Below are 27,168 nucleotides of genomic sequence, written 5' to 3'. Positions count from 1 at the left end.
CCTGTGAAGAAGATCCCTGACTAAGCTACAATCTGGTCTTTTGAAGCCAGTGTTATGATTCTGCTACTTGCTTTGCTCTCCTCTCAGGAATTTAAACTCCACAATCTCATGGTTGAGGCAGCCAAGGCTGTCCTTGGCCTTCACATCTTATACCAGTTCTTCTTTATTCATTCTCAATAGATTCAATGGAGCATCTCCTCTGGTTGGTTAATTGATTGCCTGTATAAAGAAATTGTCTTCAACAAATTCCCGATATCTCCTGCATTCCTTGAGCCCTGTCATATTGCCCTAATGGCAGATACTGAGTTGGTTGAAGTCTCCCATGGGTATGGAGGCCTGTGATTGTTGGGCTTCCTCAAGCTGTCAGAAGAAGACTTCATCTTCTTGCTCAATCAAGGAGTCTGTAGCACACATGTACTAAAGCACCACCTATGTTGGTGTGTCCTCTGGTCCCTGCCTGTGAGCTCCCAGCTGGCTTGTCACCTGTTCCTGGCAAAGCCCTGTTCACTCCACCTACTCCTTTCCCTTGACTGTAGCTACTTCTTCCCTTCCTTTCTGGCAGTTTCAGACCAGGCAAAAGTAAGCTTGTGGTACAGTAAGATGCTTCCTCCAGATATTTATTAGGTATACATGTAGTTCCTCTTCAAAACCAAGTTGCAGGATCGTGACTTAAAGTACTTTGACGCTGGCTTTTGTCAACTAATAGTATTTTTTAGGATGAGCAATTAATTTCACTTTAGTTCCTTAAATATAATGGAGAAATAAAAATCCTATTTTCATCATTTCTGAGATCTGGAATTACAGAGTATGCATAATTCGCTAGGACAACATATTATATTGTTATTTCTGAGGGAACCAAAATATTTTTCTCAGAATTAACATATTAAGATGTGAGCTTTTCATGGAAAAGAATACTATTTTTGCTTTATTAAAAGTATTTTTAAACTTGTTTCTCTTAATGTAGGTTTATATGTTGTAGAGATAGATTTTATATATTTATACGCTATATATATTTATCTTTTGTTCTATGTCTTGTAAGACATTTCACATCAGAATAAAATTCTAGTAAATGTTATAAAAGTTAAAGTAATGATCCAGTGTACTATCTTATTGTAGTGCTTCATAGTCCCTATCAAAGCTGATAAATAAGAAGGTGCTGTTTGCTTCAGTGAAAGGAAATGAAAAACAAAAAAAACCCACTACATCACTGCACATCTTTGAGAATAGAAAATAAGTCAAACCCCAGCAGAAGGAACTTTGCTTCCTGCCTTATTCTGTCTCACAACTAAATATTCCAGTCCTTCTGAACAATTAATACATTTTTTATTATCAAATTTAATTCTTTGAAGTCAAGCAAGAGAGAATTAGTAAGTTCTCTAATATGTCTTGCAAAAAACACACTGAAAAACAACTAAAATTTAGCTAGAATACCTACACATACCAGGGGTTTTATATGCAGTTTAAGGGACAGATTGCAATATCACTGAAGCAGTTCAATTTCAGTATTTTTTCTTTATAAATGTGTGTATATATATATATATATATATATGCATATAAATATTTGATCAGTTTATGTATGGAATTTACATATTTACTAACAGTGAAAGGCAGTTGGACCTGATGAACTGGAATTTTTTTAAATTACAGATGGAGCCCAGTTAAAGGCAGAGCTTGAGTTTTGACTGTAGATTTTGTGGAAAAGTGGCTTTTTAATTAATTACACACCTCATTAGTTTTTCAATTACAGTTGAACAAAGGCAATGACTGTGATAAGAAAAATACGGATTTTTTTTCTTTGTTTTGGGCTTAATATGAATGAGACTCAAGTACGTAATATCTCTTGATATGAGTATTGTTTGTGTTTTGAATAGATCATGATTAGTAATTAAGTATGCAGAAAAGTATAGTCCATAGATAAATCAGAGAGTATTTGCTATTCTATTTTTGTACTAAAAGAAGTCTGTCTATCTTTCTTAAAGATTTGCATTTGTATTCTCATCACTCAGGTCATTTCACAGCTTCGGATCCTGAGCAGGTCAGTAACTGCTGGCTGCAAATTTGACAGAGAAATATGGTCTACTGAACTTTCTCCTGTTCTCAACCTATGGAAGAAACTTAATCAGGTAGGAAAGTAGGTAATTTGAAAAGAGAACTTATTTTTTTCCCAATAACTACATTAAAATTAAAGTCTAAGGAATTATCCTGAACACTGAAATATAAGAAGTGAAAAAGGAAATTAAATGCATTTGAGGTGGTAAGTACAATGTTACGTGTATGTAATTAGTTGAAGTCTGTATATGAGATAGCAGTATATTTCAGTGTGACACCTCCCATTATATCTTCCTGACTAGAGTTAAATATACCTTTAGGCCCGCAAACGTTCCTTGCAAGAGCTCAGGCAAAAGTGTTGCGTATAGGTATACATACACAATCAGAAAATTAGAGATTTTGATTGTAGTGTTTGGAAGACTGATGAGGCCAATTTTAAACAGTAAACCAAAATCACACTACATTAATGCTCATTAACATCATACATTGCTAATGGTTAGTTCTTTATAATTGCTAAACTTTAGCTTGGTAAATTCAAAGCATCCATTCTTTAAAGCTCATGTCCTAAATTAGCTGTGAGTATGAAGCTGAAGCCTCATAGTCAGTGGTGGTGCCTGTGGGGCTTGATGGTCTTAGTCACCCAGGTGGAGATAATCAAGCCTGAGAGCTCTTTGACGAAGGAAGCTGGACCTGATGCAGGCCTTGTCTTTCTCCTCAATCTGTTTTTCTGCTTAAATAAGGAAAAATGAATTATGCAATATTTATGTGTTCTCTCCTCTCTATTATTTGTAGAGTTACCATATGCATCTGTATTTGACGTACATTTTTACTGCTCATCATATCTTAAAAAAGATTCCTATATTATCTTGGACTTTCTTTGATTTTCTAACATTTTTATGCTATTAGCAGATCAATTTATTTACATTTTTAAGTTCTCCTGTAAAGTAGGATGGCCTCTGATCTCTTGTAGGGTTTTTTGGAGAACATTTGCTTGAGTAAGTTTCAAAAAATTTAAATAATAATGCCTTTTATTAAAATTAGTTTTCACAATCTGTTCCACCAGTACTTGCTTTAAGCTTTGGAAAAGTCTAGGCATCTTTAAAAATTCTGCATATATTTTATACAGTTCTACATTATAATTCTTTATTGATAGCTCAATGAAGGCATCATGTTTGTTTTCAGAAGTTTTAAATAAAGACCTGGGAACTGGAATACAGAAAATAGTTGAATATCTGCCAAAGTTAACAATAATACATTAATTGTGCATCAATGGGCACAGAATGTGAGCTAGAATGTGAGCTAAAATTTGAGCTAGTTATGAAGAAGTAAAATCACAAAGCCCATCTATTCCTGAAGTCTGTAAAAGCTTTTTTTCCTCTCAGTTTTGGAAGCATTTATGTTTAGCTGCAGACTCTTTAATATAGAATCATGGAGCCATAGAATGGTTTGGTTTGGAGGGGACCTTAAAGTTCATCTAGTTCAACCCCCTGCCATGAGCATGGACACCTTCTGCTAGACCAAGTTGCTCAAAGCCCCATCCAGCCTGGCCTTGAACACTTCCAGGGATGGGGTGTCTACAACTGCTCTGGACAAACTGTTCCAGTGCCTCTAAACTCTCATCATAAAAAAAAGATTTTGCTTATATCCAGTACAGATCTACCCTCTTTCCATTTAAAACTGTTGCCCCTTGTCCTGTCACTACAGGTCCTGGTATATGAAGTATTTATCCATCTTTCTTACAAGCCCTCTTTAAATATTGAAAGGCCACGATAAGGTCTCCCCAGAGCTTTCTCTTCACCAGGAACACCCCTAACTCTCTCATTGTTGTCACAGGAGAGATGTTCCAGCCCCATGATTGTTTTCATGGCTGTCCTCTGGACCCTCTGGGATGCAGTACTCCAGATGCGGACTTAGGAGAGTGAAGCAGAGGGAGAGAAGTGTGTCCTTGACCTGCTGGCCATGATTCTTTTAATGCAGTCCAGGGTGTGATTGGCTTTCTGGTCTGATGGCATACATTGCCGGCTCACATCCAGTCTTTCATCCACCAATATCCTCAACTTCTCTGCAGGGCTGCTCTCAATCCATTCATCTTTCAGTCTGTGTTGATATTGGGAATTGCCCCTACCCAGTGGCAAGTCTCAAGATGCAGGAAGCCAAGTAATGGCAACAGGAGTCCGGCATGGATGGGCAAGGAGGTCCTGACAAAACTCAAATGGAAAAAAAAAATGTCAAAGAGGAGGGAACAGGGACGGCTGGGGGAAAAATCGAGCATAGAGACCCTGTGTACACAGGGGTGGGGTTAGGGAAGCCAGAGCATATCTAGAGTTGATTCTGGTGAGGGATGTGAAAGGCTGTACTGGTGTACTGGGTCTGGCGGGTTAACATTCCTCATAGCAGCCAATACAGTGATGTGCTCTGCACTTGTAGCTAGTACCATGTTGGTAAGACACTAAAGTTTTGGCTGTTACTGAGCAGTACTGCTGTCTTCCCAGCCTTCCATTCCCCCTAAAGCTGGTAGGCTGGGGTGGCTGAGAGGTTGGGAGGGGACATGGCTGGGACAGCTGACCCAAACTGACTGAAGGGATATTCCATATCAGGTGACATCATGCCCAGCAGCCTTTTGCATGCAGCCTTTGCCTTTTTTTTTTTTTTTTTTTTTTTTTTTTTTTTTTTAATTAAACTGCCTTTGTCTTGATCAGTAAGATTTCCTGCTGAGGAGGGGAGTGAGAGAGTGTCTTGGTGGGCACTTGACAGCCAGCCAAGGTCAGCCCATCACAACTGAGTATGGCTGGCATGGAGTCAACTTTCCAGTCTGTAACTTAGCAGCAGGTATGGTGCTCTTGACCCATCACAAGAGCAATAGGAAAGTCTTATACAGGTACATCAGCAACAAAATGAAGATTAGGAAAAGTTTAGGCCTTCTACTGAGAGGAAATGAGGACTTGGCCACAAAGAACAAGGCGAAGAGTGAAGTACTACAAGCCTTCTTTGCCTCTGTTTACTGGTAAGTCTGGCCTTCACCAATCCCATGTCCCTAAAAGCAGTGGCAGAGTACAGAGCATGGGAGACTTCCCCTCCATGGAAGAGAATCAGGTTAGGGAGTGTTTCAACAAACTGAATACGAACAAATCCACAGGCCCTCATGGGATGCACCCATGGGTGCATTGCTGAGGGAGCTGGGTGCTGCCTCTGTGAGACCACTCTCAGTTATCTTTGAAAGATCAGTGTCATTGGGGGATGATTCCCAAGGACTACAAAGAAAGCAAATGTCACTTCTTTCTTTAAAAAGAGCAAAAAGGAAGATTCAGAGAATGACAGTTCAGTTAGCTTCACCTGGGAAGGTTATTGAGCAAATAATCCTTGAAACAATTTCCAAGGATTTCGAAGGTCATTAAGGTAATTGGGAGACAAGAGCACTTGTCATATGAGGAGAGGATGAGAGAACATGAGCTGTTGAGCCTGGGGAAGAGAAGGTTTAGAGGCATATTATCAGTGTGTATTGGCTCATGGGAAGCAATAAATGAGACAGAGCCAGACTCCTCTCAGGGGTGTCCTATGGCAGGACAAGAGGCCATGGGCACAAGCTGAGACTTAGAAAATGACATTTAAACAAAAAACAAAACTTTTTCTTGCTGTGAGGAGGAGCAGACACTGGCACAGGTTGCCCAGAGAGGTGGTGGAGTCTCCATCCTTGTAGATATATCGAAAACCTGACTGGATACAGTCCTGGGCAACCTGCTATAGAGGGCTGGACTAGGCAATCTCCAGAAATTCCTCCCAACCACAGCTGTTTTGTGATTCTGCGAATTGTAGTACTTTGTGCTCAATTTTTAGAACTATCACAGCCTTTGTGGCCAAACAGTGACACTGGAAATTTTAGGTTTTTTTTGGTTTAGACGTTTTGAAATCGGAAATAATTCTTATATATTACTACAGTACTGAGGACTTCTATGTTGTTACTTTTTCAGAAATATTTCTAGAAATTTGCAGGACTCATTTTCCCTCTTAGTGGCATACATTTTGCAAAGCCCTGTTAAATGTTACTCTCAATTATTCAGACATTCTGAAATTGTCTAGCTGTGTGGTTTATTATTCTCTGTTTATCCATAGCAGCAGAACCATGGAAACTTCTTGCCTTTCATACAGTGTTTATTAGTTCAAGCAGAATGCAGACTTTGAAATTTTTCGTTGAATTTTACTTTAAATAAAATACTTAAAATGTGGTTCAAATCAGTGCACTCCTGTATTGAAAGTCACACAAGCAAACTTCCTCTTTTTATTTAGCTGTTCTGGACTAATACAGAATATCTTGACATTTTCACTGATATTAGCTTCATTTGAAAACATGCATTTTAATTCTTGCCTTTGGAAAACACCCTTGTAATGAATACTGTACTAAAACTGCTTCTGCAGTTTGATTTAATAACAGTGCGATTTAATAACAGCTTAACACTAATCAAATTATACTCTCATGAACCAGCCAGTAAGTAAAAAAAGAAAACAGAAATACTCAGATGCTCAGTATAAGTTTGCATGAAAGACTGTTTTACTGAAAAAAATGAAGCCATCACTGAATACCTTGTCAAACAAATGTTACACTAATTAAAAATAGAGATAAATCTTCCTTTATGTGGAAGGGTGGCCCAATACAACCTGTTGGCTGGGGCTGGGCCATCAGAGTATTATAATTCAGCCAGCCTGTGTCCTGGTGTCCGTCCTCTTCCCACATAGACTTCTGCCAGGACAGAGGATAGGTCAGGACCTATATAAGCACTTCATTGTCACATCACTGGATCAGTTGGAAGTCAATGTCCAGTGGAACTCAGGCGATTCCCATCATATAACAATTTTCAGAGAAGCACAAAAATATGTGTACACAATGGGGCTGCATAAGTGTTTCATCATGTCCAAATAACTATCTGTCATGAGTAGAGAGACAGGATCCAGTCCTATATTTTTGTTGTAAAGTGGATGCGTTTTCTGCCTTGTTCCAGGGAAACTCTTTAGTATCTCCGTGAAAGTTAGAAGGCCCACCCACAATAAAAATTTGGAAGCAATTGCTTCAAAATGGGTTTTGCTGAATATGTGGTCTTAAGATGTCATGCTATGTTCTGCCTTTTCTTATGTTTATAAAGTTGCATAGTGCTGCAAGACAATTGCAAAAGTAGTTCTGAAAATTAATAGGTTGTTTCTCTTTATCTAAAGCATCAGGAACCTCAGCTTTAACAAAAGAACCATGTTTTTTTTTTCACCAACAAAAATCAATGAAACAGAAATATAGGGTCATTCTATTTTCCACAATGAAAAATTTGTGTAATAAACACTGAGAGGCTAATATCTGAAAGAATAGGCAGAGAGACTCAAGTGAGGAGGCAGAACAGGTACATCAAAAGGTCGATGGAGGTTTCCAAAACCCACCATGACCACCAAAATTGAATTCTGAATCAAAGGCAGAACTAGTGGAGGTATATGAGTTTATTTTCATTATATCTGATACATTTTGAGGGGGTAATTTTTAGAACATATGAGAGTTTGAAAAAGCTTGATTTTAGGAAGTTAATGAAGAAAAGCTCTGGAGCAGCTTTAGTGAGACTATAGGAAGTCTTGTACTGTACTGCGATAGTAACAAGTACAGAAGTGAAAGAGAGAAAATTATCAAAGTCTCAAAATACACCTCATTTAAGACTGATAGCATAATATAGTATTTAATGCTAAAGATTAGAACCTATCTTCAGTTTCTCATTGTTAGGAAAAGCATTCAGTACTTCATCAGTTCTTCATCTTAATTCCCCAAGCAGGTCATGAGGATATTTTTAAAGCTGATGTGAGTCATATACATGATGAATTTTAAGGGAAGGTAATAGAGCATTGACTGTTGGACCTTGTTGTTGCCAACAACAAGGGGTTGGTGGGGAATGTGAAGCTCAAGGGCAGCCTTGGCTGCAGTGGCCGTCAAATGATCTTAGGGCAGTGAGGACGGCAAACAGCAAACTCGTTACCCTGGACTTCAGGACAGCAGACTTTGGTCTCTTCAGGGATCTGCTTGGTAGAGAACCGTGGGATAAAGCCTTGGAGGGAAGAGAGGCCCAAAATAGCTGGTTAATATTAAAGGATCACCTTCTCCAAGCTCAGGAACAATGAATCCCAGCAAAGTCAGGTAAAAAAGTCAGGAGGCCTGCACGGGTGAACAAGGATCTCCTGGACAAACTCAACCACAAAGAGGAAACCTACAGAGAGTGACAGCAAGGACAAGTAGGCTGGGAGGAGCACAGAGAAATTGTCTGAGCAGCCAGGGATCAGATCAGGAAAACTAAAGCTCTAATAGAATTAAATCTGATTGGGAACATCAAGGGCAACAAGAAAAGCTTCTACAGGTACATCTGTGATAAAAGGAAGATTAGGGAAAACGTAGTCCCTCTCTGGAAGGAAACAGGAGACCTGGTTACCCGAGATATGGAGAAGGCTGAGGTACTCTATGCCTGATATCAGTATTCATATTTAATTTTCCTATAAAAATGACAGATGGGTTGTTTTAATAAATTATCAGGTGAAAGCATTAAAAACAGTTATGAAATGAGTATGAAGTTCATAGGAGTTCCTCAGTACTGAGGAACTTAGAGGCTTTCTCTTTTATTAAGTTATATCTGAAAGACTGAGGAAAGCCTGCAAGTTGCAATGTTGTTGTTCTTCATTTTGTGTGCAATTAAATACTCCAATAAGAAATTATCTAATAGCTTGTGTTAGTTTTACATTACATTTTATATATACTCAACAAACTATGGTCTCAGAAAAATTGAAGTTAAACTGATACTGTGATGTCAGGGTACATGCAGAGACAAAAGTACAAAACATAACATTTCTAAATACTGTACGTTTCTTACACTTTGAACAGTAAGTAACCGTGTTGTATAGGTTTATAATAACGGAGAGAAGACTTTATCCTTCATTTTTCAGTTAGTCATAAACCAAAATATCTGTATTACTCTTTCACTTAGTTTTTCTCATATATTTGCTTGGTATCTGAGTGCAATATGGGCTTGAAATGAAAAACAAGTGGAAGTTCTGACAAAATTGCAGTGCCTGTGAATGACCATGGAGGCAGAGATCCTGTGTGTTCTGGAGAGCAAGATGCCATGTGACAATTCAGAAGTTTATTTAATCTGAAAAAAGTCAAACCTATTTTTTATTTTAGGAGATACTTCAGTGGAAGTAAAATCTGATTTTACCTTAAATAAAATACTAGAAATTCAAATAGGAAAACATTTTTCTCCCAAAGTCTAGGGTTTTCTTTTTGCATTTGTGCCTTGTATAATTTTCCAATAAAGGTTTAAGTTCTGTAACTGGAATTCGGTGCAGCATCTCTTGAAGTTATTGAATAAATTTGGGGTTTCAGTAGCTGTAATGGAACGGAAGTAAGTAATAAAAATGTCAATGTGAAAGCAGCAGTACATCTCAGAGCCTGAGTTACTCAGGATTTACACATAATATTATATTTATTTTGTATTTATTATTTATTTATATTTAATTTGCTTTGAGGTTGAACTAGTTTTATCAAAATGAGCTATATCTGGCATCATGGTATATAGTGCCCAATACAGGCTTGTTGTGCTGGGGAAACTAGTGCTTTTTATATTGACACATTAGCACTAAAAGCAGTGATTCAGCTAGATGGAGATTTTTCAGAAATTCCAGCACTTTTGAAGTAATTGGGTAGGCAGAGTCAAATCAGAAGAGTGGTGGCTTTATTGAACATCTCACAGACAATACTGAAAGTATTATTACACTTTTAATCCAGTGTCAGAACAGGAGGGATATCTGAATTACTTCGAAGGTAACAAGGTCATGCGAAGTATTACAAATTAAAGAAAGAATGTTTAGTATAACATAATAGTTTCCCTGAGTTTATTAACTGGACATCACTTGTTCTTTTCTAGAATTCTAACCTGATTCATCAGAAGGTGTCTCCTCCTGCAGAGCAACAAGGATCTCCAATCTTATCATTCATTACTCTGGAACAATTCAATGCCATTCGCCTTGTGCAAAGTGTCCATCAGTCACTTGCTTCATTAAGTAAAGTTATCAGAGGTACCTCATTACTGACTTCTGAAGTACAGAGACTAGCAAGCGCTCTGCTGAATCAGAAGGTAAGTCATTTTGTCGTGACATTATATTACATGCAATAAAAAAAAACCCAAGGAAACTGAACAAAGTTCTGTAACATATTTTCATGTCACCATTTTCTCGAAGTTCTTTTATTGATAGAGACTCTAAAATGAAGTTCTTTTATTAATAGTGACTTTAAAACAGAACCATAGCTTTTCTGGAATGAAAACCCAGAAAAATGTTGCTTCAAGTACTTGCAGAAGCTTCTGATTGTATTATACTTTCATCAGACTTTCTCTTAAGGAGAAATCCCATAAGATTAGATGTTGTGGAACAGCATTTCCATTTCAAACACCAAATCATGCTAGATAAGTCAAATACATTAGCCAGTAGAACATGTAAATCTGTCCCTTTCTTAATTTTTTCAATTTCTTTAAGTTTTTATTGCAGTTGTAATCACAATCCACTCTCTGCATTTATTCATTATGGATTATTGCTGTATCACACCAGACAAGATGTGCCTGTCGTGCTGACCTATCATCTCACTCTATACAAGAAAAGCAAACAAAATTTTTACATGTGCCTTTTCCATGTTTTCTATCATCAAACTGGGCATGTTATTAAACTGGTACAGTTAGTGACTGTAAATTTACATGCTCTGTCATTAATAGCTCAATAATTGGATTCCAAAGATAGTCAAACACTGACATGAAACTCCATGGTTTTGATTCACCTGCAGCAACTGATAAATTGTGTTGATACTAATGTGCAGATATTGAGATTGGCCCTACAATGAATTATAATTCCTATTAATATCTTGTTTGTCTTCATGTGAGGATCAAGTACTGTTAAAAAGATTGATATGCATATATTGATCTATCAAATTTTTAATTAAAACAATAATTACATTATTTCTCTCTTCAGATTCACAAGACAGCATTTGTTAGCAAAATTGTGGTATAATTAGAATAAATTAACATTTTCATGTTAGCAATTTTGTTGCCATTTTAAACACTTTTTGACTGTCTGGTAGAAATTGGTCCTAAGTAAAAGTCATGGTGAATACAAATTATACATGTAATGGCCATTTTTTATTGTTTATAGTTATGTTTCTTGTTACTGAGCGAGCAAGTGTGGCTTGCTTGTGGGCTTTAGCTGCACTCTTAAATTGGAAGCAGCAGGAGCTGTGAAGCTGATCACTGTCACAAAAATGTACTTAAAGATTCTATGCATTTTTATCTCTCACAAACATCAGTTCAGTGCTTCCTGATATATTGAACAAAGTATTTCTGACATTTCATCTGCTTACTTACCCACTGCCTTGACACAGATCACTTTATTGGATTGTGACCATGAAGCAATATTTGCAGCAGCTACATCTCGCCATGTTTATCATCTTAAAGTGATTTGTTTCATGTATTTTCTACACACTGTTCTTGTTTAGTTCAGTGTGGCCACGCATTACATAACAAAGGACTATTTAAAAAACTTATATTTTGAAAGCACCCAGACTGTAGTTCTTTTAAGACGTTGGTAGGTTACCAACAGAAATGTGAAACTCAATAAACGTACAATTCTAATGGTTTCAGCAATTTGCCTTATTTGTGCAAAATTGATGTTAGTGTACATCTGAACAATGCTTCCATGCTAACAATTAGCTAAGCTATTACTTTAAACGTAGAGTAATTTAGAGTAATCTATTAGCAACATTAGGTGAATGCCTTCTAAATGATAGATTGGTGAACTGCCTGTAAATGCATATCTAGCAAAAGATTCTGCAAAAATTCAAGGATAATGTTTTTGAATACAAAAGGTTTTCAAAAAATCATCATTATGTAAAAAGCAATCAGCTAACTGTGCTTATTATTTTTCTTGAATATTTTCTAGTTTATTTGACTGACTCTTAATTAGTGTCCACAGATCCAGATATTTTCTGGTTTTTAGCTATAAAAGGTTCACATGGAGTATTTACTTTGGAAGTTATTTTTTTTACAAACTTCTGTCATCAGATTTTGAAAAGCTGTTCTGCACATATGCTGTGAGATTGTGAACCTTCCTGAAAATGCAACTCTGAATGTTAAACAGTATAAACTGTGTATTCTGCTCAGCATCTTCAGTATTGTGCAATATTCCCCAGGTAATTTACATCGATTCCCTTTCACTTAAGTACAAGAATCTGGCAGATGCAATTTCAGTGTGCTTTACAAATTCCTGTGGAGTGGGTACAATTAATACATTTATCCTTATGAGATCTATCAAGTCTTATGAGGAGTAGTTGAGAGAACTGGGGCTGTTCAGCCTGGAGAAAAGGAGGCTGAGGGGAGACCTTATCACTGTCTACAACTACCTGAAAGGAGGTTGTAGCATGGAGGGTGTAGGTCTCTTCTCCCAAGCAGCAAGTGATAGGATGAGAGGAAATGGCCTCAAGTTGAGCCAGGAGAGGTTTAGATTGGATAGTAGGAAACTTTTTTTGACAGAAATGGTTGTCAGACACTGGAACAGACTGGCCAGGGAAGTGGTTGAATCACCATCCCTGGAAGTGTTGCACATACAAGGTTCTTAGGGACATGGTTTTGTGCTAGAGTTAGGTTATGGCTGGACTCGATGATCTTGAGGATTTCTTCCAACCAAAGATGATCCTGTGATCCTATGATTCTATGATCTTTTAAGCCTTCGTTTTTGAAGTCAATGAGAAATTTGTGTGGGGAAGTCTTGCAGGATTTTATTCTCAAGTTGTTCTACAAATATTTTAAGATTATGAGAAGGTAACCATGCAGAGAATTGTACCAGATTCGCTTTACCACAGAGCCACAAAACTGCATATTCAAGTCTGAGGAGGCAGCAGCAAAGGAGTGGAAACCTGTGGCTGCAGTTGAAAGGTGACATTGTGGCTTTCCAAGAAAGAATCAACTTAGGCCTTTTTGAAGTGTTTGTGGAACCTACTGATGTTTCCTTATTGCATGGTAGGGGTTCTTTTAAGTTCTTCATCAATACTGTATCTGTGTGCACCACAGAAAGAATTTGCAGGAATATGACCTTCCTATTAGTGGTTGTATGCTTTGATCATTATATTACTTGTATTGCCTTCTTTTTCTTTGTAGATATATTTGATCTCCAGATTTTAAAAAATTCATTGAAATTGCTAGCTTAAAATGTAATGATGATGGTTTTGAAATGGATACTTTCAGTAAATATATTTATATTTCAGTGTCCCCTCACATGGCAAACGAAGTGGGAAGGTCCAGAAGATCCGTTACAATATCTTAGAAGTCTTGTAGCCCGAGCACTTGCTATACAGGTAATTTCGAAGAGTAATTTTACCTCACTATGCCATGGTATATTAGGTGAATTACACTACAGTAGGCCTTTCCAAACTCAAATCCCAAAGAGTTTTAGATGCACGAAAAGGCCTGTAAAAAAATTAAAGATAGATGAGAAATGTGAATACAGTAGACTGAGCAATTTGAAGTCAGTAACTTTAAATACAGTAATGTTTACATCTTTGATTTTAGTCAGTCTTTCTGATGAACTGTGGAGGAAAAGTTAGATTTATTTACTCAGATGAATCTTTACATTTAAGACACACTTTTTAATCTGATAGAGAGACATATATAAAGACATAAAGTGAAACAGTTCTTGTAGAGGTAATGTAGAAATTAATAGAAGACTGGTCTTTGAAGCAAATAAGGAAAACATCTGCATTCTGCAGGCTTGCAAGGAGCTAAAATAGAAGGTGCAGAGTCTGACAACAGCTCTGTCAATACAGTGCAAAGAAGACGAAGAAAATTTTCGGTTAAGGTAGATCTATCTATACTTTGATTAACAGAAGAGGTATATTTAAGGTAATAGCTGGAAAAATGAATAAGTCATTTATGTAAATTAATTAGTATTTAAGGAAACAGATTTCATCATGTTTGATACATAGAGAGGAGACTGCGAGAACCTTCCAGGGAGGAAGGTTGCTTTAGGATGGACAGTTCTTCCATTACCTCCAGGCAAGTAATAGTAAGCTGCTGGTTTTGATCTTGATTAACACAGTCTTGTCCAGTGGGATATGAGGAAAATTTCTGTGAACATTAGAGTTGACTGTAAGATTCAGAAGGAAGATTTGATGGGAATGTTATTTCTAGGCATTTCTTTTTCTAAAAAACCTATCAAACAGATGTTTCCGAAGTATTAGTAAGATTCTTTTTATGCAAACCATTTATTTTGGCTGATGCTTAATATTTCTTTATCCTTTCCTTCACAAAATGCTCGAATTATAAACAATAAAGTGTAAATATACAGCGTATTTCAAAAAGATGGCCCCAATTTCAAAGATATAGTGGTTTCAAATTGGGTCCATCTTTTTGAAACACCCTGTGTATAACAACCAGTGATAATGCATGTTCAGATGTTGTATTTGTCATATAACTAGAGCTGAACTTAGACCCTACTGGCTGACTGTTATAGTCATTATTATTGATAAAGCATCACTTGGGGCTGAGGCAACAGTGTTCATAATCTTCAAGGCTACCTTGCAGTTTGTGACTTCTACCTGTATTTGGTTTTGAGCAAACTGCATGTGATTTTACTTGCTTATATGATTTTTTTAAAATGGAAGCCTGAGATTAGAGTTCTGTGTGAAGTACAAAGCCTTACAAAGTGGAGATAATGTAGCAGAGTGACAGACAATGAAATTAGTGTCAACAGTAATAGATTATTTTCAACCAAGCATATTCATAAAGTTTTTATTTCCATATATTACTCCACTAAACTATTGACAAACGTGCTACATTACCATGATAGTAATCTTCCCTTTTCATTGTTCAATCTGTTGACAATATTGTACATTTGACTTACTCATTTTTATGTAAGGTTATTATGAAGAAAACATTTACAATTTTGAACACTTATTCACTCTAAAAGAAGGACAGATTATTAAGGCAGAGCTTTACAGTAGATATTTAGCTGGATCGATAAGCAGTATATCATTATAATTTTTTTGTTGGCGACAATAGAAAGTAGTGACAGATGACCTGATACTAGTTATTATATTTATATATTATTTTTAATGTCAAATATGTAATACGGTTGTGTTTGAAGCAATTCTTAATAATATATTGTCAGTCTGTTTTGTTTCTCATGCTTCTAGTCAGATCACATCTCAAATACAATTTCTATGCTTTTATTTTTGTATATATTTTACCAGATTACGTTATTTCTAATTATGCATTTCAGTCAAATTATCTTTTTCCTTAAATATGATTCCTATTCATGTTCATGCATATTCCGCCAAGATTTTGATTAACCTTGATAATTTCTTAATTAACTTTTTGGGGGTGACTTTTAATTATCAATTTTATAAATGTAATTTGTCTATAGTTAATTATAAATTTAGTATTCAAAAACTTAGTAACAACTTCCATAAGGATTTTCTCATAACTCTGAAAATTCCCTTCAGATTTATATTTCAATAAAGGTAATATTTTGGATTGGTTTAGTTTTATATGACCAACTCCATCATCATGCTTTTTTGATGTTTACTTATACCTCCACCTGTTTCATTCACTGTAAGATACTGACTAATACCTTCACCATTTGAGACAGGTTTGATTTAGGTATTTTTCAAGACAAAAATAGGAGACATAGAAGCATCAAAGTTGTACTGAAAGACTGCATCTACTAAAGACGCAGTAAGTCTGTACTTAGGTTGTTAGTTAAAGGCTGCCTGGTGATGATGTTTGCTGCCAGTGCAGAAAATAATAAATGCAACTGCTTTGTTACGACCATTTAGTGGGGACAGGGAGGAACCCAAAATATAGGCCAGATGGTAGAATAATTATAGCAGAATTTAATAGAAGTGTAAAGATGTTCTGAGAGCATTACACAATGACAGAAAGAAAAACAACAAGTGTTATATTTTCTGAGGTCCAATCAGTAAAAGCAAAATTTAAAAAAGGAAATCTGCCTACTTTAAGTGTGAACAAATCGGTATATGCAAAATGCAATAGTGCTGTGTTTTGCTCTGTATTATGTTGTGGTGATAGAGCTGATGGAAATACGTTATTTTTTCCTGGGTAGAAATTCTGATATTTGGATGTTAGCTTTTTCTTTTAATTAAAACAAAAATTCTCGGTATTGAACAGTTCTCTGAGATGAACAGTTCTGAATATTTTCAGCTAACAATACTGACATTGAACTTTACAATATTGTGTTTCAGTTTGTCAGTCTAGACTGATATATTTGCTATTGTATGAACATTAAGATATGAAGCTTATGAATCATCATGGATCTTTGTGTTGGTTAGAATTTTTCATCCTTATACTCCCAGTTGCCTCATGGTGACATCTTAAATGTGTTCTGCAGTTTCCCTCTGTTGTGGTATATTGTTATAGCTCAGCAATAATATAAATCAGTGTATAATGGAATTTAAGTCCATCCTAGTCTGTAGGTAAGTATCTTCTCGTGGCTGGGGATAACATCAGAAGAGAAAGAGAGGGAAGAGACCCAGAACTACAGCTACTAAGAGGCAAAACAGCAGCCCAAGCAAATGTCAGATGAATGTCAACATTGAAAAAAAGTTTCAGGTCCACAAATTGGAACTTACTTTTTGTTTCCACAAGAACTAAGTAAAGTGCTTAATTTCATTTCTTCCAAAACTAACTCCTTTTATTCTAACAAGACCTTGTGTTTTAAATGAAAATATTTTTTCCATTCTTTTGGACTGAGCTGCTTTTAAGTAATCTGTAAAAACAGTTCTTCCCTTGGATGGCTGTTTGGTCAGGCAGCTGCTAAAAGGCTCACAGCACACACTGATAATGAAGGCTGTTCGACCTCAGAATCATAAACACAACTTTCAGAGTTCCAATCAAGGAAATGTTTATGAACACGGAAAGTTTTTATTTGCACAAATTATGAAAGTTTTTGTTGAAAATGTGCATATATCTATAAAGTACTCCTAATATCATATATAAAGAGTTGTATTTCATATTTTATCAAGACACTCATATGTATCTCTCTGGGATGCTGTTATCTCGTCTCCTCCTGAGTGAAATCTAGGGTAGCAATATTTAATTTCAATACCAGTTTGACCCCTTAGTATAAGATTTTTACTGTTTTACTACTGGTTTAATGTATGAGGTAGAATGAATTTGCTTCTGTTTTGGAACTCTTATTTTTCTACTGTTTCAACAATTAGGTCCCCAGAAAGGTAGACTGGACATGCGAGGTATTATATATGAGGTTTGAACTCTTGGAAATCACATGCTGAAGCTCCTAGAAAAACTCCTGGGAACAGGAGACACAGGATTTTTCCTTCACACCCAAGGCATCTAGGCAAAGAGGTTACATTTTCATTCACTGCTCACAGGCAGAAAGTCTGCTGTTAGAGAGCCAAGGAAGTCAAATCCCCTCAATTTTTATCAAGTTAAAGAATGCTGAAGACCAGCCTATAAATCGGTCTCAATGCAACAGTATATGCACATAAAATCTGAGCAGTAGAGGCTGAGAGTGAATCCCAAAGTAGGCACAGACATAGCCTGGACAGACACACTGTCTGGCACAGGGGGATGGTGCCTTTCCAGGCAGCACGAGCAGCCCTGCTCTGTTCCTGTGGTTCACTGCTCAAGGAAAACACCCTACACGAATCTCATGGATTTTTGGTCTCTCCACTGTCTTGCTTCTAGTCCCTCAGTCTGCAGCATGCAGCTCCTGGACCTCTCATCCTCCTGCTGGCAAGTACTGACTGAGAGAGTTCACTAGTGGATTCTCTTCCACCACACAGAGAACACACTTTAACATAGAAAGAAAACAAACACCCACAAAAAACCTAAACAAAAAACAACAAACAAACGAAAGAAGAGCTTAAGAGGAGGATAGAATGGACTCTGGTGATCAGGTACTAGGCTAACCAGAGTGTGCTGACCAGCAGCCTCCCTGTGTGTGACCTGCCCTTTTATACCTCTCTGGGTTTTCCCATTCTTATTCGTCCACCATCCACCTTCCTCCACCTTTGGTCCTTCCCCTAAATATCCCATAACAAATATTGTACAATCCCAGAATTGTCACATTCAGTCATCAAATTCACCCACTTGAGCACTCCTTAATAAGTCCTACACCCCTTTAAGTAGTAATCCTCCTTAATTTGCATAGCATTTCAGAGTTTTTTTCTGATAGATTGCCTTAGCAGATTTTGCAGCAGGGACAGTAGCTTAATGGCCTGTCTTTTATGATCTCAGGGGTAGCTGATTCAGATGAATTAGGTTGGCTGTGTTCCCCAACTTATCGTTGTTCCTCTCATCACTCTCTCTCTATTTGAACAGCTGTTATTTAGGTATCTGTACAGTGCAGAATACTTCAGATTTAGTATTCCAATGTTAAAGCACAAAAGTTAACTAAAATATTATGTTTTAAATCCACGCATTATTATAATTCAAAGTTCAGAATACTATGAAGAATCCACTTATTCTGAAGAATTAGCTTTTTTTCTGTTGCTTTTCTTGGCTTCTCCTCTTCAGCTGTCATGAATATCAAAACAAAAACACAACTGCAGACTAACATCATTGGCTAAGAAACTGAGCCTTAATCGGCTCCCACAGCTCTCATCATGTTGCAGCATGATTTCACTTTGTTTAGAATTTGTCAGCCAGGATATACCTTTCACAACCTTTTATCTAAGTGATAACTGCTTGCTAAAAATTGGAAACTTGCCAGAACTACTATGAAATTGTAGAAGTTTACTTTGTCTCTCGTGTATTGGGCAAATTTGAAGCTCTGATAGACCAAACTGTCATAGCATGTCCCTTTTTAATCATCATTTCAGTTAGATTATAGTCATTAAGTAGTGGCCAGTATAGAGTAGCAGTGATTTATAAAGATACACTGTCCAAACAGGCAGCCAAGCAGAATTTAAGATTAAAGTCTTAGGTTTGTGCAGGTTGTAGGGGCTGTCCACTGAAGTAAGGTCTGGCTTCCAGGGAAGCTAAAGCCGAAGCAGAAGCTTTTTTTATGCTCAGAGAGTTCATGTACTCTCATGACACAGAAAGTTGTGTTCATGCCTGGGTACCTGAGGTGGAAGGATTCCTTAAGTTTTCTGGTTTGTTTTGTGCACCAGTTCAAGACTTTACTTTCCAGAGGTACTGAAATCACTATTTCTCATAGTGAAATGATTCTTTTCCTGCAGAATGCAATGGGTTTTCACCCTAAATCTGCAGACTTTGCTGTTTCAAATGGAAATATTTTTCGGTTGTCAATGAGCAAGGATTATCTCAAGTTTTAGAAAAAAAAATTTCTTTATGGATTGAAACAGTTTTTAAAAAGCAATATTGGAAAATGAAAGATAGCTCTGCTTGCATTTTGTTTGGTTTCATTGTGAGTTGTTGAAACTTAATCCCAATGAGGTTTAGATTCTCTTATAAATTCATGCATCCACAAGTTATGGGCTTTTCCATAAATGTCAGGCTTAAATCTTTTGAAAAGTAATCTGCTTCAACAGAAATCAACTCCTGTAGATTAAACTCTGAGAATTCTAAGCATGTTTTGTGAGAACATCTATTCTTTTTTAATTATTATGTACTACCTTGTAAGCAGAAGTTTGAGCAACATCCTTTATCATACAAGTAACCAGTTGTTCAGCTCTCTGATTGTAGAATATTGATTGCAGAAGATAGTCACTCATAAAAGGACTTCTATAAGTGTTCCATAAAAAAGAAGAAAAAAATGAGGTCATTGTCTCTGTGCAGTTCCTAAGAAATTATTTTAAAGAAAATGGTCTTTTTTTCTAACCTTTCTAAGCTCTAGTTGATATACTTTATTTAATTTAATAAAATAAACACGATTCATTGATTTTTCTCTTCAAGTTGCAAGATACATTTTCACTATACAGGAAGAAATGTGAAAAGATACAATGATAAAACATTCATAAACTGTATGCATTTAAATTGCTAAAATCCAAAGTGTATATTGCTTATTTACTAATAAGGTTTTTTTCATTTTGTCTATTTCCTTTATCATGGACAAAGGTGTCTGCAAAAGAGAAAGTAGAGTAAAATGGATAGTCTTGTCTGACAAAAGCTCAAGTGAAAAAAAGTTAATTATAGTAGAAGTGGTAGAAAAGGGTGTTATCATCATTTGCATATGAAAATGAGTCTCCTTATGTTATGCTGTCAAACACTTTGATAATCTAAATTCCAGCCGTTAGTAAAGAGAAGCCTGCAACAAATACTAATATACCGATTTGCAGGTACAGTCCATCAATCTGCTTTGTTTTCTTCTAGACAACTTGGCTGCAGCAACTTATTCTCAGATCACCACTGTATTGACACAAATACTGTGTCTACTAATAATAAGCAATCTATTTAGAATCATTTATCATTTAATTTATAATTGTGATTTCATAGTCATACATGCATACACAGAAATAAATTTCTTGCAGTAATGAGACAGCTTTGTAACTAAAAAGCAACTAGATCAGATCCTGGTTCTGTTTGGAACAGTAGATGTTTGAGTGGAATCTGGCTTGGTGAAATAGTTTACCAAATATTTCCTCTCTTGATTTGAGATTTTAATTGGTCCAGATCATGGTAATATGGTATAATTATCCTCAAATAGCATTTGCAGATACATATTAAAAAGCCCATTTTCTAATAGAAACACGTTGCCATTCCACAAGTGAGTATTGTGCCTAATTAGGAGTGTTTTTGACATCTCAGCTGTGATAGGACATCTGAAAGAGACCTCCAGCTTTGATGATGGGCTGTTCTGTTGAGGCTGGCCACAATGAATAAATGTACCTTCTGGTATAAAGAAAAGCTTTATGGGCTACAAATAGCTCATGTACTGTACTGGAGGTACCTTTACTCTAAAAGTCTTGGCTTTACCCTGTAGGAACAAGCAACAATCCATAGCAGCTTATTACACCAATTAAAAAAAAAATAATTAATTTCTTTGATTACATAAAGTTATGCTTGATTGAACAAAGCACTTGGTAGCCTGAGCAGTAATCCCATGTTCCAGTGTTCTGTTCAATGGAGTGTCAGTAGCTTCAGCATGAGCCAGCGTGGTGTGTCCCAGGACACTGAGTCACAGGCACATCCCAGGGTAACTTGTCACAAGCACGTCCCAGGATGCCGTGTCACAGGCATGGCCATGCAGCCATGACATTCCTTTGGACTGGGGTTGCATCAGCCACTCTTTCCCTTCTGTGATCTCTTTTTCTGTGCAGAAAAATAGATTTTCATTGTGGAGTGTTTTGGGATAGGTACCCCACAGAGTTAAACAATTTCTGATCAGATTGCTTTAATGTGCTTCATTAATACTGCATACGTATCAGAGAGTTAGGTTAAGCCTTAATAGTTGCTAATAGAGTTCTGTGACACTGGCATGGCTGGGAGATTTTCTCTGAATTTTGACAGCCTCAAAAGAGGGTGTTAACAGAAAATAAATGACTGGTAAACAGTAGGGATAAAAAAAAAAGAGACTGATGGCTGCAGTCCAAGGGGTCATTGTTTCAGAAGAGGAACAAGGACTGTGAGGGAGATGCTTAATGAACAATCTGCATCTCATGGGATTTTGACCAGAGAAAATGAGCCATAGCAAAGTAAGCAGCTCTCCTTATTGTAACATAGCCTTCAAGCTGGTACTATAAAACAAATTACTGCAGTGCATTCCATCGTTCCTAGTGCCTAATATATTGAGTATTCAGTACCCTTGTTTAGTCATACCAGCACCATCACAATATAGATTTCAGCATCCTTGCTCCAGAGCTTGGCAAAGGAATTATGTTTGATGTCGTCCTGACTTTGTCTGAGGATTATGGATTATGGTAGGCAGTCTTGTCTGTTATCTGCAAATGAATATTATGTGCCACTGTTTTCCTCGCCCTGCCACTTCTTACCAGTGGAGGTGAGAACAGTGAAATTTCTTTGAACATTTGTCCCCTTTGCTCTGCACATTTTGTAGTTTCTGGTTCTACTAAGGAATAGTTCCAGCTCTTATAATTCCTCACCCAGTTATACTCTACGTAGCTGGAAATGCCATCTAGCTCCTAGATGTATTTAGTTGTGGAGAAAGAAAATACTAGAAGGCATGAAGCATAAGAGTATTGTCTAACTGGATTCTGTGTTTAGTAATCATATAAGAAATATATAAAAGTAGATATCAGTCAAGAACTTGTCAGTATGATGTTATAGTTCTCATTCAGCATCATCAGTCTGGTATCCAAGTTCCTGTTTTGTGAAAAAATAAATTAGTAAAGTAACCAAAATGAGACCACATTTGCTAATGCTTCCTTCAGTTATGCCTTACTGCACATCTGCTTCTGGCACAGTGTTAGCTAGTGCGTTGATGCTAATGGACTCGGAATTTTTAGTTCTAACACTATGCTATTGTGTTAGTATTCAGGCTTTCTGAACAAACAGGGTTTCTGAAGCATGTCAAATTGAAATGAAGAAATAATAGTATTTTATTTAAAGCACTAACCAGCAGTTTTGGTCTGCATGCTCTGAAATTAAAATAAATACAACTATTTTAAAACAAAAAAAAATACTTCAAATTAAATTCCTCTGTGATTTACCATTTGAAAGTTAGCGTGTGCCAACACCTTATCACGTGCCTGAAATACCGCAGTATTCACATGTTCATTTAGTAGAGGATAACTAGCTCAAGAGTAATAGCTCAAGGATTTCACATACCAAAAAAATTACAAGGGAGCAAATGATTGTAAGCCAGTTGCTCCTGAGAAACTATGCATTGTCCCCTCTGTTCTCGATGCCAGAAAAAACACCTCTGTTTCATTTCTTAGCAGTGTAATACAACTACTTCTGCTGGCATTTACCACTGAATGGCATTTACCACTTTAGCATAACTGCTTGATTGACCTTTGCTTAATCTGAACTCTGCTTAGCTGAACACTTACTCCCCTAGCAGAGCTACTCACCATTAGTTACTCTCAGACTTATCCAAGATCCAGCTTTTTTTGTCCCTAGTATGTTTGAATACCTCTATAACTAGTGGAAAACTAGAGTTGTACTCTATGGTTTCTGGCTATGCATATTCATATAACTTTGAATACAGTTTTCCACCTAGGCACAGAAATGAAATCACTTCTATAGTGATTTATATCATTTTCTCTTCCAATAAAAGTTCTCTTCTGGAACCACACCAAGGGAAAAACAGTGTAGAAGAGAATAAATTTGGAATGAATTAAAACAGATGAAGGAAAAGTACCTGATTCTTCGTAGAGGAGTACTGTGAGCCTGAAGTTGTATAAATGATAATGTGAAAATCTGGCTGCCTCTTTATTCCTTCCACTGTTCAGTATGAGGTACTCAGTTTGCTTTGGGGTTATAGAAGATAAGGAAGGCTTCTCTCTGAAAATGGAATAGATGCTTCTTGGATGTTAAGATAAATGAAGAAATATTACTTGAACCACCTGAGACCACACTTAGAGATTTATTTTTGTAAAGAAAAAAATATAATCCTTTTCTTATACCAAACAGAACTTCATATTAATTGAAGTTTTTAAATCCTGCTAGGAATTGCTTTGCAAGCATTTTGGGTCTTGCTGATAAGTTTTGATATTATATTTATAATGATTGTATGCTAAATTAATCTATCACGGACAGTTCAAACTTAAATTTCTAGTTTCATTGTGAGCAGAAAGATTCAGGAAATATTTAAATAATGAAAAATTGAAATAGTGAAAGAAACAGTTACAAAGTAGTGTGTATGATAGATTTTTTTATATTTTATTTTGTAATATAAATCTTTTCAGGGTTGGGTTATTTGGACTTGTAGGTGCATTTTGGGCATAGTGTAAATTATTTATATGATGTGAATTTATTTTAAAAAATAAGTTATACACCATTTCAGTTTTTATATGCCTTTTCGCAGATATTATAGCTGCCATATCTAACCAAAGTTATATCTCAGTTCATACGATGAAAACTGCTTTTTGTGAGTTTAGATTTTGACCCTTAATTGTTTTGAAGTAGGAAAACAAAATCTGAATGCAGCAAACCTGTTAAAGCCCATATTATGGGAGGTAGGAGCGAGGGGGCAGTTGGAGCCTCAAAGATACAAGTAGCTACACTTGGCACTATGTTAGAGTGAATGGGAATCTTCTCGCTGTAATCTGGCTGGCAGGTGACAAATGCATGGGTTATTTTGGCCTACCTGGCAGGAGAGGTGAAGTTTTCTACTGAGCTGGTGATGGGAGAAGGGCCTTCAGACTGAAATGCTGCATGGCCATGTGGCATTGTTTAACCCCAGCCAGCAACTAACACCCACCCAGGTGCTTGGTCACTCCCCCCTGGTGGGATGGGGGAGAGAGAGAATTAGAAGAACAAAAGTGAGAAAACTCATGGGTTGAAATAAAGATGGTTTAATAGGTAAAGCAAAAGCTGTGCATGCAAGCAAAGCAAAACAAGGGATTAATTCCCTACTTCCCATCAGCAGGAAGGTGTTCAGCCATCTCCAGGAGAGCAGGGCTCCATCACTTTTAATGGTTACTTAGAAAGACAAATACCATCACTGCCTCTTTCTTTTCCGCTGACCTTTACATGCTGAGCATGACATCCCATGGTATGGAATATCCCTCCGGTCAGTTGGGGTCAGCTGTCCCGGCTGTCTCTCCTCCCAACTTTTTGCGCACTCCCAGCCTTCTTGCTGGCAGGCTGCTATGAGAAGCTGAAGTGTCCTTGACAGCTCAGCAACAACAAAAACATCAGTGTGTTATCATCATACTTCTTATACTCAATCCAAAACACAGCACTATGCCAGCTACTGGGAAGAAAACTAACTATCCCAGCCAAAACCAGGATACCATCCAAGATCAGTAAGAAGTCAAACAACTTTGCGTCACTTTTTGACAAATGAAGTCAATGTACGTTTTAATTAGAGTCAGAATAGGACAGGGAAATGAAGATCTTGTAGCTAATCTGTTACAGGATTTCTCCTTTTCAACAAACAGCACTTCATTCTTTCTACAGCTCAGCTTAGACTTCCTTCCCTGAAAGACCTGATCTCTTCCAAGCGTTACGGCACTGGCAGTGGATGTGCTACTGATAAATGATCAATTTAATAGAGTTTTGACTTTCGAGACTTAGCACTTCACTAACATGCTGCCGTGTGGTCATGTAAGACAAAAAGTAGAATAAACATAAGGATATTTTTTTACACTTGTGTTGTAAAATCTTTGATTGAAATCTTAAATTACTTATTAAACCTCTGTGAATGAGCTGTCTTTAGCTTTATGTAGAGCAGCACAAGCAATTACAAACTTTACTTCTGTGATTTAATGAAAGTTTTTGTTATTGTCTTATTTCCTAGTGCTACTTAATTATATGAGTTCAGAATTAATATCACCCATACTGTTCTTTTAATTGGGTGGAATATGAGCATCTATGTTCCTGACAATGTTTCTCTTTAGCAGTTACTTTAAAAGTTTACTTGTTGACAGCAACAGACTGATTATATTAAATACGAGTTGAAATGATTGTCTACTTTTATTATACAATAAAACAATATACCAAATCTGTCCTAGCCAGAATGTAGTTACTGCTATCTGATAAAAGAGATCATTATATAAAGTCATTAAAAGAATCATGCAGACAAGAGTCATTAACTGTGTACATTTAGCTAATGAAAATGGAAAGCAAAAATCTCCTAACTGATTCATAATCATTTGGGTTGAGGGCTCATAATGGGTGATGTGACAGATAAAAAGATCACTGATTAAATGTTTGAACATGGGGGAAACATTATGGAGATGTGTCTGACACACAAAATAAAATTCACTGAGTGGTGTTTTGTAAGATTTTGTCATTTCCAAGATGTTTCTATGGAATTATTTGTCTGTCAGTAGTTCAAAGAATACAATGAAGTACTTTTTAAACAAGATATGGGTGCCTGGCAGGTGCACTGTGTAATGAGAGTGTACCTTCCAAGATTTTTATATTCAGTGACAAGAGTAATTGCATCATCTTCCAGAGGTTAGTACTGAGAAAGGAGCGTGGTTTGTGTTTCTCTGTTTAGTGAAAGCATGTGGAATCCGAGTTTCTGATTATTTTCTGGCTTCGTATTAAACATCAATCTTTCTGTGCAGAAACATATGGCTTGCAGCTACTTATAGAGCACTCTATACAGCAGCTTAACATTTATACTACAGTACCATAGTCAGGACTGTGACTGTGTGTAAGAAATCATACAGTATAAAAGTTTCAAAACATAGGATTCTGAGTGTGGACCGTTGCATAACCACTCAGGTACCTAAATAACTCATCTGAAGATAACAAATTACTTATTCTGTGATTGTTAGTGTTTTGAGGATGGAACTCAGGTTTCATTACTTAAGACACATGGTTTATCAAGATTCCAAGGTGCAATACGTGTCTTTTTTCTCACGTTGGTACATAATTCATTGTGTTGATTGGAAATTCCAAGCTTGCTGCTCCTAGTAACAGGCTTAATAGTGGCATTTAACACAGGGTGAAAGAAGTAGATTGGGACATATGCTCTATAAGGATAACTGAGGCCAGTTATTCCCCCCACTGCTATTAGTTTAATTTATTACTAAACATAGGCCATTTTTTATCACATATTCTGTGAATTCACATCTCAAACTAATACAACTGAAACATCTGAACATCTTTTGAAACTCTACACACTAAAAATGACGGTATCAACCTGTATTGAGAGATTTAAAAAAAACATGTTAGTAAGTACTTATAAAAACTCTGACTGGAGATTGAAAATCAAATGTTTCTTCAATTTAATATGCAGTTTACACAAAATAATTATCTTAAAGCATGCTTGGAAGGAATGCAGTTATTTCCCTGAACTTTTTTTTTTTCTCTTTTTTTTTTAGAATTGGGTAGAAAAAGCAGAGAAACAGCAACTACTGTCAGACACCCTTGACCTTTCAGAGCTATTTCATCCAGACACATTTCTCAATGCCTTACGCCAGGAGACTGCAAGGTGAGGGAAAAATAATCTACCTGTTTATGTGTGCTAATGTCATTGTTCCCTATGTGCGAA

General features: G+C 36.6%; 1 protein-coding gene across 1 annotated transcript in view; it reads left to right on the top strand.

Moving 5' to 3' along the window:
* Positions 1-27,168, top strand: part of DYNC2H1 (dynein cytoplasmic 2 heavy chain 1) — a 161,742-nt gene that overhangs the window by 122,975 nt on the left and 11,599 nt on the right. Inside the window, exons 83-86 of the mRNA XM_080338541.1 lie at positions 2,007-2,123; positions 9,984-10,193; positions 13,361-13,450; positions 26,999-27,108. Of these exons, the coding sequence (XP_080194667.1) occupies positions 2,007-2,123; positions 9,984-10,193; positions 13,361-13,450; positions 26,999-27,108 (527 nt within the window). The remainder of the gene's footprint in view (positions 1-2,006; positions 2,124-9,983; positions 10,194-13,360; positions 13,451-26,998; positions 27,109-27,168) is intronic.

Source organism: Nesoenas mayeri (assembly GCF_963082525.1).
Source record: "Nesoenas mayeri genome assembly, chromosome: 1".
Classification (NCBI taxonomy): Eukaryota; Metazoa; Chordata; class Aves; order Columbiformes; family Columbidae; genus Nesoenas; species Nesoenas mayeri.
The sequence above is the reverse complement of the archived record's forward strand: the minus strand, read 5'-3'. Positions and strand labels throughout refer to the sequence as shown.